The 11,446-nt window shown below is 32.6% G+C and overlaps 1 protein-coding gene across 1 annotated transcript in view; it reads right to left on the bottom strand.

The window, feature by feature from the left end:
* LOC119837742 overlaps positions 1–4,572 on the bottom strand; it is an 8,017-nt gene extending 3,445 nt beyond the window's left edge. Inside the window, exons 1-2 of the mRNA XM_038363476.1 lie at positions 4,420–4,572; positions 3,360–4,007 (exon numbers count right to left, since the gene is read on the bottom strand). Of these exons, the coding sequence (XP_038219404.1) occupies positions 3,360–4,007; positions 4,420–4,434 (663 nt within the window). The 5' untranslated portion in view covers positions 4,435–4,572. The remainder of the gene's footprint in view (positions 1–3,359; positions 4,008–4,419) is intronic.
* Between the last annotated feature and the right edge of the window lie 6,874 nt (positions 4,573–11,446).

The following is an 11,446-nucleotide window of genomic DNA, read 5'->3' as shown; positions in this document are numbered from 1 at the left end:
TGTATTTGTGTCTCTTACCTGTCGTTGTTTCCGTTGCATCAGGTTTGAAATCACAACGATTCTAAATAAGTTTCACTTCAAAAGTAACACATAATGTCATATAATAAAGTTACTAGATCCGTTACGAGAATGCTTCACGCAGGCCCTCATGTGTCACAGTGTAACTGCTATTTAATCACTTTCTACACTTTCTCCTTATACGTGTATTCAGAGCTGTAGTGGCCTTATTATGAATATCAAATGAAGTATGCGTATTGCATTGCGCTCCCTCGGCCGTCACATAACAAAATGGTATTACGAAACAGAAGCTGTGCTTGCTTGTGTAGATGTTTGTGTCGTTTTTCTCAATTATTTTTAACAAAACCTAAACCGCTTTTTTAGAACATGATCAAATCTTAATGAGAGCACAGGGGGCACTTGCGTGCAAATGAAAAAACCAACAATTGGTTTATAGTTATAGGTACTGCCCAAAGTCCTGATAATAAACCCAATAAAATACAATTGAATTGAATACCTCCTTTATTTTAAATATTCTCCTTTTCAAGATTTTTATTATCTCCACATGTGTGTCATCTTTAGATAGAGTGTCTATTATAAATACTAATACCCTTAATACAAACTTTGGGTTTTTATCAAGGGTCAATAAAATTTCATGAGTTTATCTTATTTACTGATTAGGATCGGCACGATTAAATATTTTCCATACGTATCATCTGTACAATTTAAGTGAACTATATAATTAAAGTATTTTTCTATTTGTTAAATATTCAATTACTTTAAGGTACGTTCGTCTTACTTCTTGTGTACCTTGTACCTACCAACGATTGATTATATATCTGTTAAAATATGATTTATGTCATAGGGCATTAATTTCATTATGCCTTTATTTATGCCAGTGTCTTCTACTCGTATAAAATATAATTGTATCGACCGTTATTATAATCGACTTTCAATGTTAAATCTTTCATTATGTTTTTTTATTTGCAACCAATTATTTGCTGTAAGGGTTATGCCGCTCTCTGTGGTACAATGATTATGTTAAAGATGTTGATCGCTTCGGCATGAAATGCCTTATCATCTACTTTCTCGATATCCATGTCTTTTTTACCCGTCTGACAGAAGAAGGGTTAGGTTAAATATGAAAAGGGGGGTGGTTATATTTTCTTACCATAGCAATATGGAATCCATAATGGAAATCAAATGAAAGAACTTAATAATACTATTGTAATAAACCGAAAAGAAGTCACTCGAGATTTTTTTTTGTTTTTTTTTTTTTGGAATAATAATTGTTATTACATAACGAAGTTTTATTAGAAATAAAATGTATTTAATTACACAAAAGCGTTTCATAAAAAACATAAAAATAGGTTACTGTGTGAATAGGAAAGCATTGCCCGCGGAAGTCATTTAATCATAGAATAAAACCGTTAAACCATGACCGAACGCCTTTCTATATTAGTTAAATTTATTTCTTATGTAAATATGAGATACGTAACGCATTTAAATACTTTATATTATAACTAAACATGTGAAAAATGTGAGGAAACGCATGCTTAATTCATTACTCTTAAAAAGAGTTTACGTTATGTGTTGCTTTTATGCTTCAAAAGATTTATTAGACTAATAAAACAAGCATTAATTATTAAATCAAACTTATTTGGTTCGCCACTATTTTATAATAAATATTGTTTGAACTTCGAATGACCCTTTTACATTTTTTTGGGTTGCCACCTATCATAACATATAAACAAATTTGGACCAACGTTAATATTTAATTGAATGGAATAATTTGTATCCATGCTAATTAATTATTTATCCTTAGGCGGCGCAGACTTTTCGAAAACTTTACACTAAGTAGGTCACGGGCATTGTGAAACGGAATTTGCCTATAACATGTAATTTAACAAATAAATCACATATCATATAAATTTTTTGTTAGAAATCCAGTTTCGGATACGCTGGCTATCTTTATTTAACCGAGCAAATCTAGAGGTCCCAACTAGTCATAACCTTTAGATTTTAACGGGTTTTAAACATGTTTTGTTTCAAGTTGAAGGTTAATCACTTTATTGCTTCAACTTTTGTTTTACGGAAAAGGTGTTTTAGTAAACAAGGTCGAATTCTGTCAAAATAATTAACATTTGACACATATCGGGTACCAATATTTTATTACATAAAAAAATTGCTCATAAATTTATGGGTCAATTATCTTTTTGAAATCTACAAGCTTTTCATTTGTTGTGATTTTTTAATGACTAATGAAAAGGAGGTTATGAATTAGACTATTTTTTCGGCGTTGTTACCTCAGAGCTTTAGGTGAACCGATTTTATTCCTTTATTTACGAAAAATGGTGTCTACCATGTGGTCGATTTATATTTGGTCTAGTTCTAACAATTAGAACGCGGTTTAGTCTTTTGTTTAAATTATATGTGTTATGGTGTATCTAATATCTTTATTCTGCAGATTCAAATATTCGAAATAAATATTTTTATTTAATACATAATTTAGTAATATATAATCAACTTTACTATTTTATGCAAATAATTAATATGAATGTTCGGGAATTAGTGCGTAAACTTCACGAAGATATCTGAATGGCTTAACCGATTAAATATGATTAATAGTTATTTGTTAATACGACTTCGATTAAAAATACTTTCATCCTATTACCGGGTGAAGTCACGGTGAATAACTAGTAAGGAAATATACGTAACTATAATAAGACAATAGTTGAAAGTCATTGTTATTATTTTATCTTTCATTTTAAATAGGCATTGTTGCATTGTCTAGTATAAATTAAAGTGGACGATGAGTTAATAGTTTCTATTTATTAGCATACGTGGTGATTAACTTATTTAGATATTTCTTTACTCTATAAATATAATACTATTAAAACTAATGAAAACTTATTAATGTTTTCAAATAATCATAATGGTCCAGCCATTGAACGAATTTAAATTCATTTAATGTACTATCTAAAAGAACAAAAAGCTATAAAATAAATAAAAGAAACCTAAAAACCGTCTCTAAACCTTCAAATTGTAAGAACTTGAACAATCTTAAATCGGGCCACACCGAGGCACCAGCTTTCAAATAAAAATCATCGAAATCACTTCACCTAGTAATCAATCAAGCAATCGAAATGAGAACCCTATCCTTTTTTTGGGTTGAAAAAAATCTATTATGGTCTATTTATGGCGCTAAGCGAACACTAACCTAATTATAGATAAATCATTTCCAACATATTATATTATGTAACTGAGAGAATGTTCGTGGGCGTCGGATATCGCTTACCATCAGGCGAACCACCAGATCAGCTGCCACCTGACGTAAAAAAAAAACATAAAAAACAACTCACGTTAACTCCATACGAAAATGTATACTGCGGATGCGGATCGTGATGGATATCGAATTGTTCCTCAGCGTCCGCCCTCGTGAAATGCGCCAAGCTCAATGGGCTGCTCCTCACAGGCTGTATCTTGGGCACTTTGAAGTCCACCTTCTCGCCCTGCAAGCTTTGCCTCAAGTCTGAACCTCGGAAGTCCAAGAACGAGTATTTCGGACTCGGATCATGGAAGACCTGCTTTTCCGGTCGGTAAAATGCCTGGTATGCTATAGCTTGATCGATTGGTTGATAACTTGGCTGCTGGTAGAACGACGGGATGGGTTGTGGGCGCCGTGGAAGGGGACGGCTGTTCGACGGCTTGGTTTGGCCAGTGTATTCTTCTACCGACTTCGGATATTCCCTGATTGGTTGGTTGAAGTCTGTACTGACGTAGCGGGCTACTTTAGCTCGTTCGTGCTCGGGTAGCTTCGTGTCGGGGTCATCTATGTAAGAGACGAGGGCTTCCTCGAGGCTCCTGTACGTGTTGTATGCGTATTCTGGCCCTTTGGCCCCGGGGCCGGTGTCGTCGTATCTGTTTTGGATCGCGAATCTCTGTTGCGCTTCTGATGCTGCATTGTAATAGTTCTGGGCGTATGCACACGTTAGTGTTATTGTAAGGATCTGTGGAATAAATAATTGGTTTTATTTCATATTTTTGACATTGTTTTGATATCAATATATATAATCTTTTGATTAGGATATTAGGAAAGTATTTTATGGATAATATTTAATTTTATGATAGTAAAAAACTTTATAAATTAAAATGTATTCGTAAAAAATTGTTTTAATTTGTAACTAAAATAATGCTTGAAATATACGTATGACATGTATTTAATTATAATTAAACTAGCAATAATGAAATAACAACAAAAAAATTTATAAATAATGAAATAACAACAAAAAAATTTATAGATCGTATTTTTAATCATTTAAAGTTTTTAAGAACATTATAATAAGATAAATCTCGATTTTTGCAAAATTCATAAAATACTAAATAAGTAATAAATAAAAATATCTATTTATATCTACTCACAAGAACACGCAACATTTTTGCAACTCGTAACACTGACACAAAAAAAATAAATAAAAATAAAACGTCAAAACCGGCGCGCTATTCAAATTAGGAACACTGCTTGCCGCGGCGGCGTATCACCGAGTGACCGCGGTTTATTCGATATGAATGCAATGGCGTTAAGTTTTATCCGCAATTTAACCGGACATCGCGGAAGTCCGTGCGTATTGATTTAAATAAATTTAACGAACGATTTGCTGCATTTAGTATTTAATACAATTTATTAATTAGTGAATTATTTTTATATTATATAAATGTGCGATTAAAGTTACAAATGGAATGAGAACATTCATAATGCATGCAGCGATATGAATAAAGAAATTATTTTGTGTAACACTACACTATTATTCATACATATTTTATCAATTCCTTTCTTTAAAATATTCTGTTAAATTTATTTTAACAAACTTATATAAATAGTTTTTTACCACACATAATAGCAATAATTCACAATCGTTTTAACTTAAGCTAAGTTTCAAACGCATGAACCAGTTTTTAGTATTTGTAACCGACTTTTAAAGAAGGAAGTGCCTAAATTCGAAAATTATGCAATTTCCTTGATCATAGAGAATTGATTTGGCTCTGAAATTAATTATTTAACGTGAAAAATTTAACCAATTAATTAAAAATGACACCCAACACATTTTTTATAATTAAATACTAGCCATAATATTCATAAAAAACATGTTCCGTATTCAAAAATCTACGTAGGTATATACGTACAGAAAACTAAACTTTAATGTGGTAATATTTACTTAGTGATCATATTTATTAACACTATCTTATTTTATACGTCAGTAAAATAATTTATAGAGAGAGTCGTCACAAGAAACATCATTTAAAAAATAAATTATGGCGCCTTACATAATCATGTTTTTAAATCGATAACAAGTTTTGAGCAATATTACGCAACACTATATGTATAAGATATATATAGAATATATCAGACTTTCTTTATATCAAGTATCCAAGTTAAGCAACTGTCACATCGCCCCAGTTCGTCTGCGATACTGTAATTCCTTTGTTAATGAGATTTAACTCAAAAAACCTGTTGTAAGGTCGCTTTCATACTCTTGACATTTCGTAAGTTTATTCGTCTCGGTTCGCGATATGCTGATACATTTTTGATTGCTTCTTAACTCACACTCAAATCGAGCTTCATTCTGGAATGTTTGTGCGTCTGATTGTCTCTGTTCATCTATAAAATGGTTGAACTCCAAATGGTGAGAATTTTACTTTAATTTTTGAATTTTAAATTAATGTAAGAAGTCCCTAGCTACTTACCGAAAGCTCTTTGATATCATTGTTATGCACATACATATTACGTATGACAAAAATACAAAATTGATATTATTTTAAAAAAGCAGCTACAGAGTTTCTTGCCGGCTCTTCTCTGTGGAAACTGCCTTTCGATCCAGTGGTAAATGTTATAACTGTGTAATATGACGATTCAAAAGTGCTTCTCTAAGAAGTCTAAATGAATAAATAAATTTTTGAGTTTAAATGTTTGAGTTTGAGTTTGAGTTTGAAAATTAAAATATCGACACTTCAACATGTTTTGCGCAGTATTATGTCTACCCTATAATACTATTAGGCTACTATCTCTCAGGGTTTTTCACTTGTATTTGTTATTTAAATTAGTATTAACTTTAGAGTCGCCATTAAATTAAAGATTCGAGTAGACACGAGCTTATAAGTTGTAGTGGGTAGTGGAACACATATTACACTAATTAAATAAATAAAATAATGTAAGACCACACAACAAAGGTACTTAAATTAATAATCAAACTTCAACATTTTTTAATAAATCTTTACTATGGCAATACATAATGCGAGATACTAAGCGAGAGTGTGAGCTAGACTTAACGCGGTCTATTATTGATTCTAGGCTTCAAATTTAGTGTTTTTTGTGTGTTTGTTCACATCGCATTTTGTTTATATTTAAGGTGCGGCAAAGGTTACCATCGTTACTTCGTACCTGTAACGAATTGTGTTTCACGTTATATTAAAATAACTATTTGATGGGAAAATAATTTATTATGATTTATGAACTACGCTTCACTCCTGTGTACGCTCATGTCGTTTAATCCATACTCGTTATTTTAAATCTATTATATATTTTGTTCTTACCTCAAAACCGTTGAACCGATTTTGTTGAATTTTGTCGAGTTGAAAGTTGTGATTGGCGAAACACACGTTGCATATTCGTATCACTGCTATCTGTTATAGAACTTTATTTATTACTTTTTTCTTTTTTATTTTGCTAGATATAATAACTAAATAGTATCTATTATTCAGTTTGTATTTAAATATTAAAATGACAGCTGTTTATTTCTTTTTTTTTCATTTCGACATTTGAAAGTTTGTTACTCTTTCACGAAAAATCCTATCAAATTTGTATAAAATTAATGAAATTTGGCACAGAGCTGGAATATTATCACAGGCTTTTATAATCAGTTACAAAGAAGCCAAAGCGGAAGCGAAGCCGCGGGTTCCAACTAGTTATGTTTGTCATAACACGCGTAATCGCTAGTGAAAGTACACAGTATCTAAGACAAGGTCGCAGTGAATTCCTACTCGTGATGAATGAAGACACGCCTTTGTGAGGTCGGTTGTACGACCTTCTTAGAGGTGTTTGTTGCGTATCAGATTAAATAAATTGATGGGTGCATTTGATAATTGTTCATTGGGCGATAGTTTCGGGGTTAATGTATGTGAAGATTAATATAAGTTACTACAAAATACAAGATAAAAAGCAGTGGTGGCTCAGTGGATAGGACCTCGGACTTAAAATCGACCATAAAAATCGAATCTGGTTCGAGACCAGGCGAGCGTGCACGAAATAAATTGATTTTTCTATTTATCTGCGCATGTGTAACATCACCACTGCTTAAAACGGTGAAGGAAAACATCGTGAGGAAACCGGCATGTCCAAGAATTAAAAGTTCGACGACATGTGACATCTGCCAACCCGCACTTGGCCAGCGTGGTGGATTATGGCCTGAACCCTCACAGGAGGCCTGTGTCCCGGCAGTGGGAACATATATGGGCTGATGATGATAATGATGATAGTCATCACAAAAGACACAGTTAATAAATATACAAAAAAAAATTGGCAATCTTTTTTAAATCTGGTTCGGTTCGGTTCTACTTGACATTTAAATATGAGTGTATATTATTTGAAGTCGTTATAAATATCGAGATTAATAGATGTAAGCTGATATTGCCGTGTAGGCATTACATTTGAGTTACCTAGTATAGTATAGTGTCTAATAGTTTTTGATGGAATCTACAACGCTGAAACGTGATTGATTCCTATTTTCGTTCATTTATCTCTCTACTTCTACGAACATCAAAAAGGGGCTAAAATTTTATAAGTCGTTCGTAGTACCTGACAAAGTCTTCTCCTTTCCAGTCCATTCATTTATTCCTGACATCGATCCTTGCCTTATTAAAGTAGTCAATGCATTTGCAACGATTCTACCTCTGCAAATGTTCACGGGAGGTGGTGATCGCTTACCATCAGGCGCACCATCAGCTCAGTTGCCCGCTATGACATCCTACTAATATTATAAATGCGAAAGTTTGTAAGGATGTGTATGTGTGTTTGTTGCACTTTCACGCAAAAACTGCTGAACCGATTGCAATGAAATTTGGTACGTAGACAGCTGGAGACCTGGTATAACATATAGGCAACTTTTTATCCCGATATTCCTACGGGATACGGACTCAGGCGGGTGAAACCGCGGGGCGCAGCTAGTATATATAGTGATAGTTTAAATTTACAACCTATACATATATACGGATATAATTTTCCATTGAAAACAATTATTGGGCATTTCTTATCGTGATTAACGTAATTACTAGGCGGAACAATACGCGGATCTAAAATATGAATAACTATAAGGTCGAAATAGTCGATATTGGTTGCTGCGAAGGTTTTTGGCCATAGGTCGTGTGAGTTTGATCACGTACTCATGTGACTGATTCTGTATTAGTCTCATTACTGTGGTACAATGACTACCCGACTGCGATGTAAGAAGGATTATGTTTTTCGTTTTAAGTACCTATGTATATCTTTTGGTTTATTGCGTCCGTCGTTTAGGGTACGTTTGAGGGTCACTCGTGAGGTTTCATCAGATTTTTGAGGCATTGAGGTCAATTATGGGTACCACCACCACTCATAAATCATAACACCATTATATTATTTTTCTATAATTTCTACTATCTCTTTTCTTTTCCCGACATTATAAATTGAAAATTTATTTAGGTATATGTAATCAAGAGATGGACAATTAATCTGTTATGAAAATATCGCGTTTCCTAAATATTGTTAAATTACATTTTATTCTTTAGAATAACATAATTTTACAATTGTAATTATAATAATATTATAATTATTGTAAAATCATATTAAATTCTTTAGAATAATATAATTTTACAATAATTAGGCAATAATAGCTATTAGAGTAACTATGTATATTAATGTAGTATATATATATATTATCTGTGACTATATTTACGGGACTCGAAATTGTAGGTAAAGTGCGACAATCCCTTGGTCTGAGATTGCAAAGAATTCTAAGTATTTCCACATGGCGCTTTACATTGTTATTTGTTTTACATACTTAATTAATATAGCGTTACATTTCGCGTGGGATCTGTTTCTAATTAGCGGGTCAGTTAGACCTTGATACCATTGTAATTATTTGCATCTAGATGCCTGCTTGAATGTAATTTTATGATAGCTGTAAGCCACGGCTTTGTCTGTATATGCGAATTCAAAAACTGAGTAAACACAAAGCCTAGGCAAAATATTTTTTTTTTTACAAAAAAGGTCATCAACCTCGACATCGTTGTCTGGGCGGAAGGTACAACTCCAAAATAGACTAAAATCGGACTAAATGTCAACAATCGCCTATCAAATACAAAAAAAAAAAATCACGTCAATCAGTCGAAAACCCAAGGCGATATCGAATAACAAAACCAAACATAATTGAATTGTTAACTGACTTCAAAACCATCAAAAGTGAAAAACAAATACCACAGATAACATAATACTACTAGTAATAATTGCTAAAGCCGCCACCCGCTCATCTTATTGAAGTCAATCACCGAAAATATCGTCTGACAGTCAGAGACAAACAATACATACATATGAACATAGAACCTTCCTTTTCGTTTCTGGAAGTCGATTAAATACAGTCGAACGCTTCAACTAAAGGAAATCCACAATATTATAGGTCAATAACCTTGAAATTGAAAATATTCCGTCGAGTAGGGAACCTTAGGTAAATCTACCAGAAGACACTGTCTGTTTTCTGGTGGTTCTAGTTATTAGCCAGACACAAAGTATACACGGAAATAAAAGTTATTATATTAGTACATTTATCAATAGCACTTAGTACAGATAAAGCATATTTTAATCGTAATTATGTACGTTTAAACAAAGAGTCATTACAGTTTGCCAAAGGTTTAATTATGGAAAATTATACCGATTGATCTTGAAGTAGGCGCAAGCTAAATAACAAGGTTATATTTTAATGAAGGGTTTTTGGGTGTACCACAACATAATAAAGGTCACTAGTTGTTAGGTATCGATAAGAGAAATATTTAAAACGATATTGTTAAGCTGAATTTGGAACACACACAGATTGAACCTAAAACCATATAATTTGGACTTTGGTAGCCAAGGGCAATAAGAGTAGTTTTTTGCTATTTCAAGGTTTCACTGAGCTATGGGAGTCATTAACAATGATAATACCAGCTTTTTAAACAAAAATACAATTTGTGAAATACAAAAATAGACTTCCATATCGTTCCTTTCGACAAACAAGCATTCAGATTTCTAAATTTGTGAGAGACATTTCAAATTGATCCAATAGTTTCGGAGTCTATTCAATGCAAACAAACGAACAATCCAAACTCTTTATAAAAATAGCTGCACGCCCCGGTTCTGCCCGGGTAGTCATTTATCGTAATTGAAATAATATGAACTATACTATCTTAAGTTGGATCAAACTGCACATGTTGTGCAAATTTGATTAAAATCGGTTGAGTGGTTCAGGAGTCCATCGCGGACAAACAGTGTGACACGTAATTTATATAAACCTGTTAAAACATATATAGTATTATGATAGAAGTATAAATACTAAATAGATTTGTCTGAAATTAGGTTAGTGCTTCAAGCATTCAACTCCAATGTTGTTCTTTCGTTTAATCTTGACAGTAATTGCTGAACGCTTAAATTATAATATATTTATGCATAGCATTCCTCTACAATTATTTAAATGTACTCTACATATAAACTCTAACAGAAAACTAGGTACACTTGAAAACTTGCTTATAACGATTGCCTCGTCTTATATAATATTAATTTATGTCAGATGATTTAAATAATCTATAAATAAATTAACAATTTATTTTCGACCATGTTTGTACCTATTTGAATCTTCGTCGCTTTCTATTATTTGATTTATACACGCCATTTTAAATTTCACTAAAATGTTGGTATGGTGACAACTTTTACCTATAACCATTATTGTTAGATCTACTGTTAATTGTTAAATATAAAAAAGCAGTAATATCGAAACGGGCCTTCTCTCCCACTTCGTTTTCATCTCATGCTGTCACGCAATACCTTCCAACATACAAATTTCCACCCCCTTTCATCCCCAAAACTGTATTCGAAAAATAGATGGGTATCGTAAGCATTTCCTTACGTTTTTACTAAAAGAAATAGATATTATTTATTAGAACAGTAAATTTATATAAATTTAGAACACTACTGCATTCGTATATATAAATATAAGGAGAGAAATCTCTCCTTACATGATTACTGCAAACAAAACAGTGATGATTAAAAAAATAACGCACATTCGTAGCACGCGGGGTCTCTAATGGTATGTGACAGCGTGATGGATCGCCCTTCGCTGAATTAGTCGCTTTTTGCCCGGGATGAAACGCGCTTATGAATATCCTGGCTTCC

The sequence above is a fragment of the Zerene cesonia genome, chromosome 3 (genome assembly GCF_012273895.1).
Source record: "Zerene cesonia ecotype Mississippi chromosome 3, Zerene_cesonia_1.1, whole genome shotgun sequence".
Lineage (NCBI taxonomy): Eukaryota > Metazoa > Arthropoda > Insecta > Lepidoptera > Pieridae > Zerene > Zerene cesonia.
This window is presented reverse-complemented; position numbering and strand designations above follow the sequence as displayed.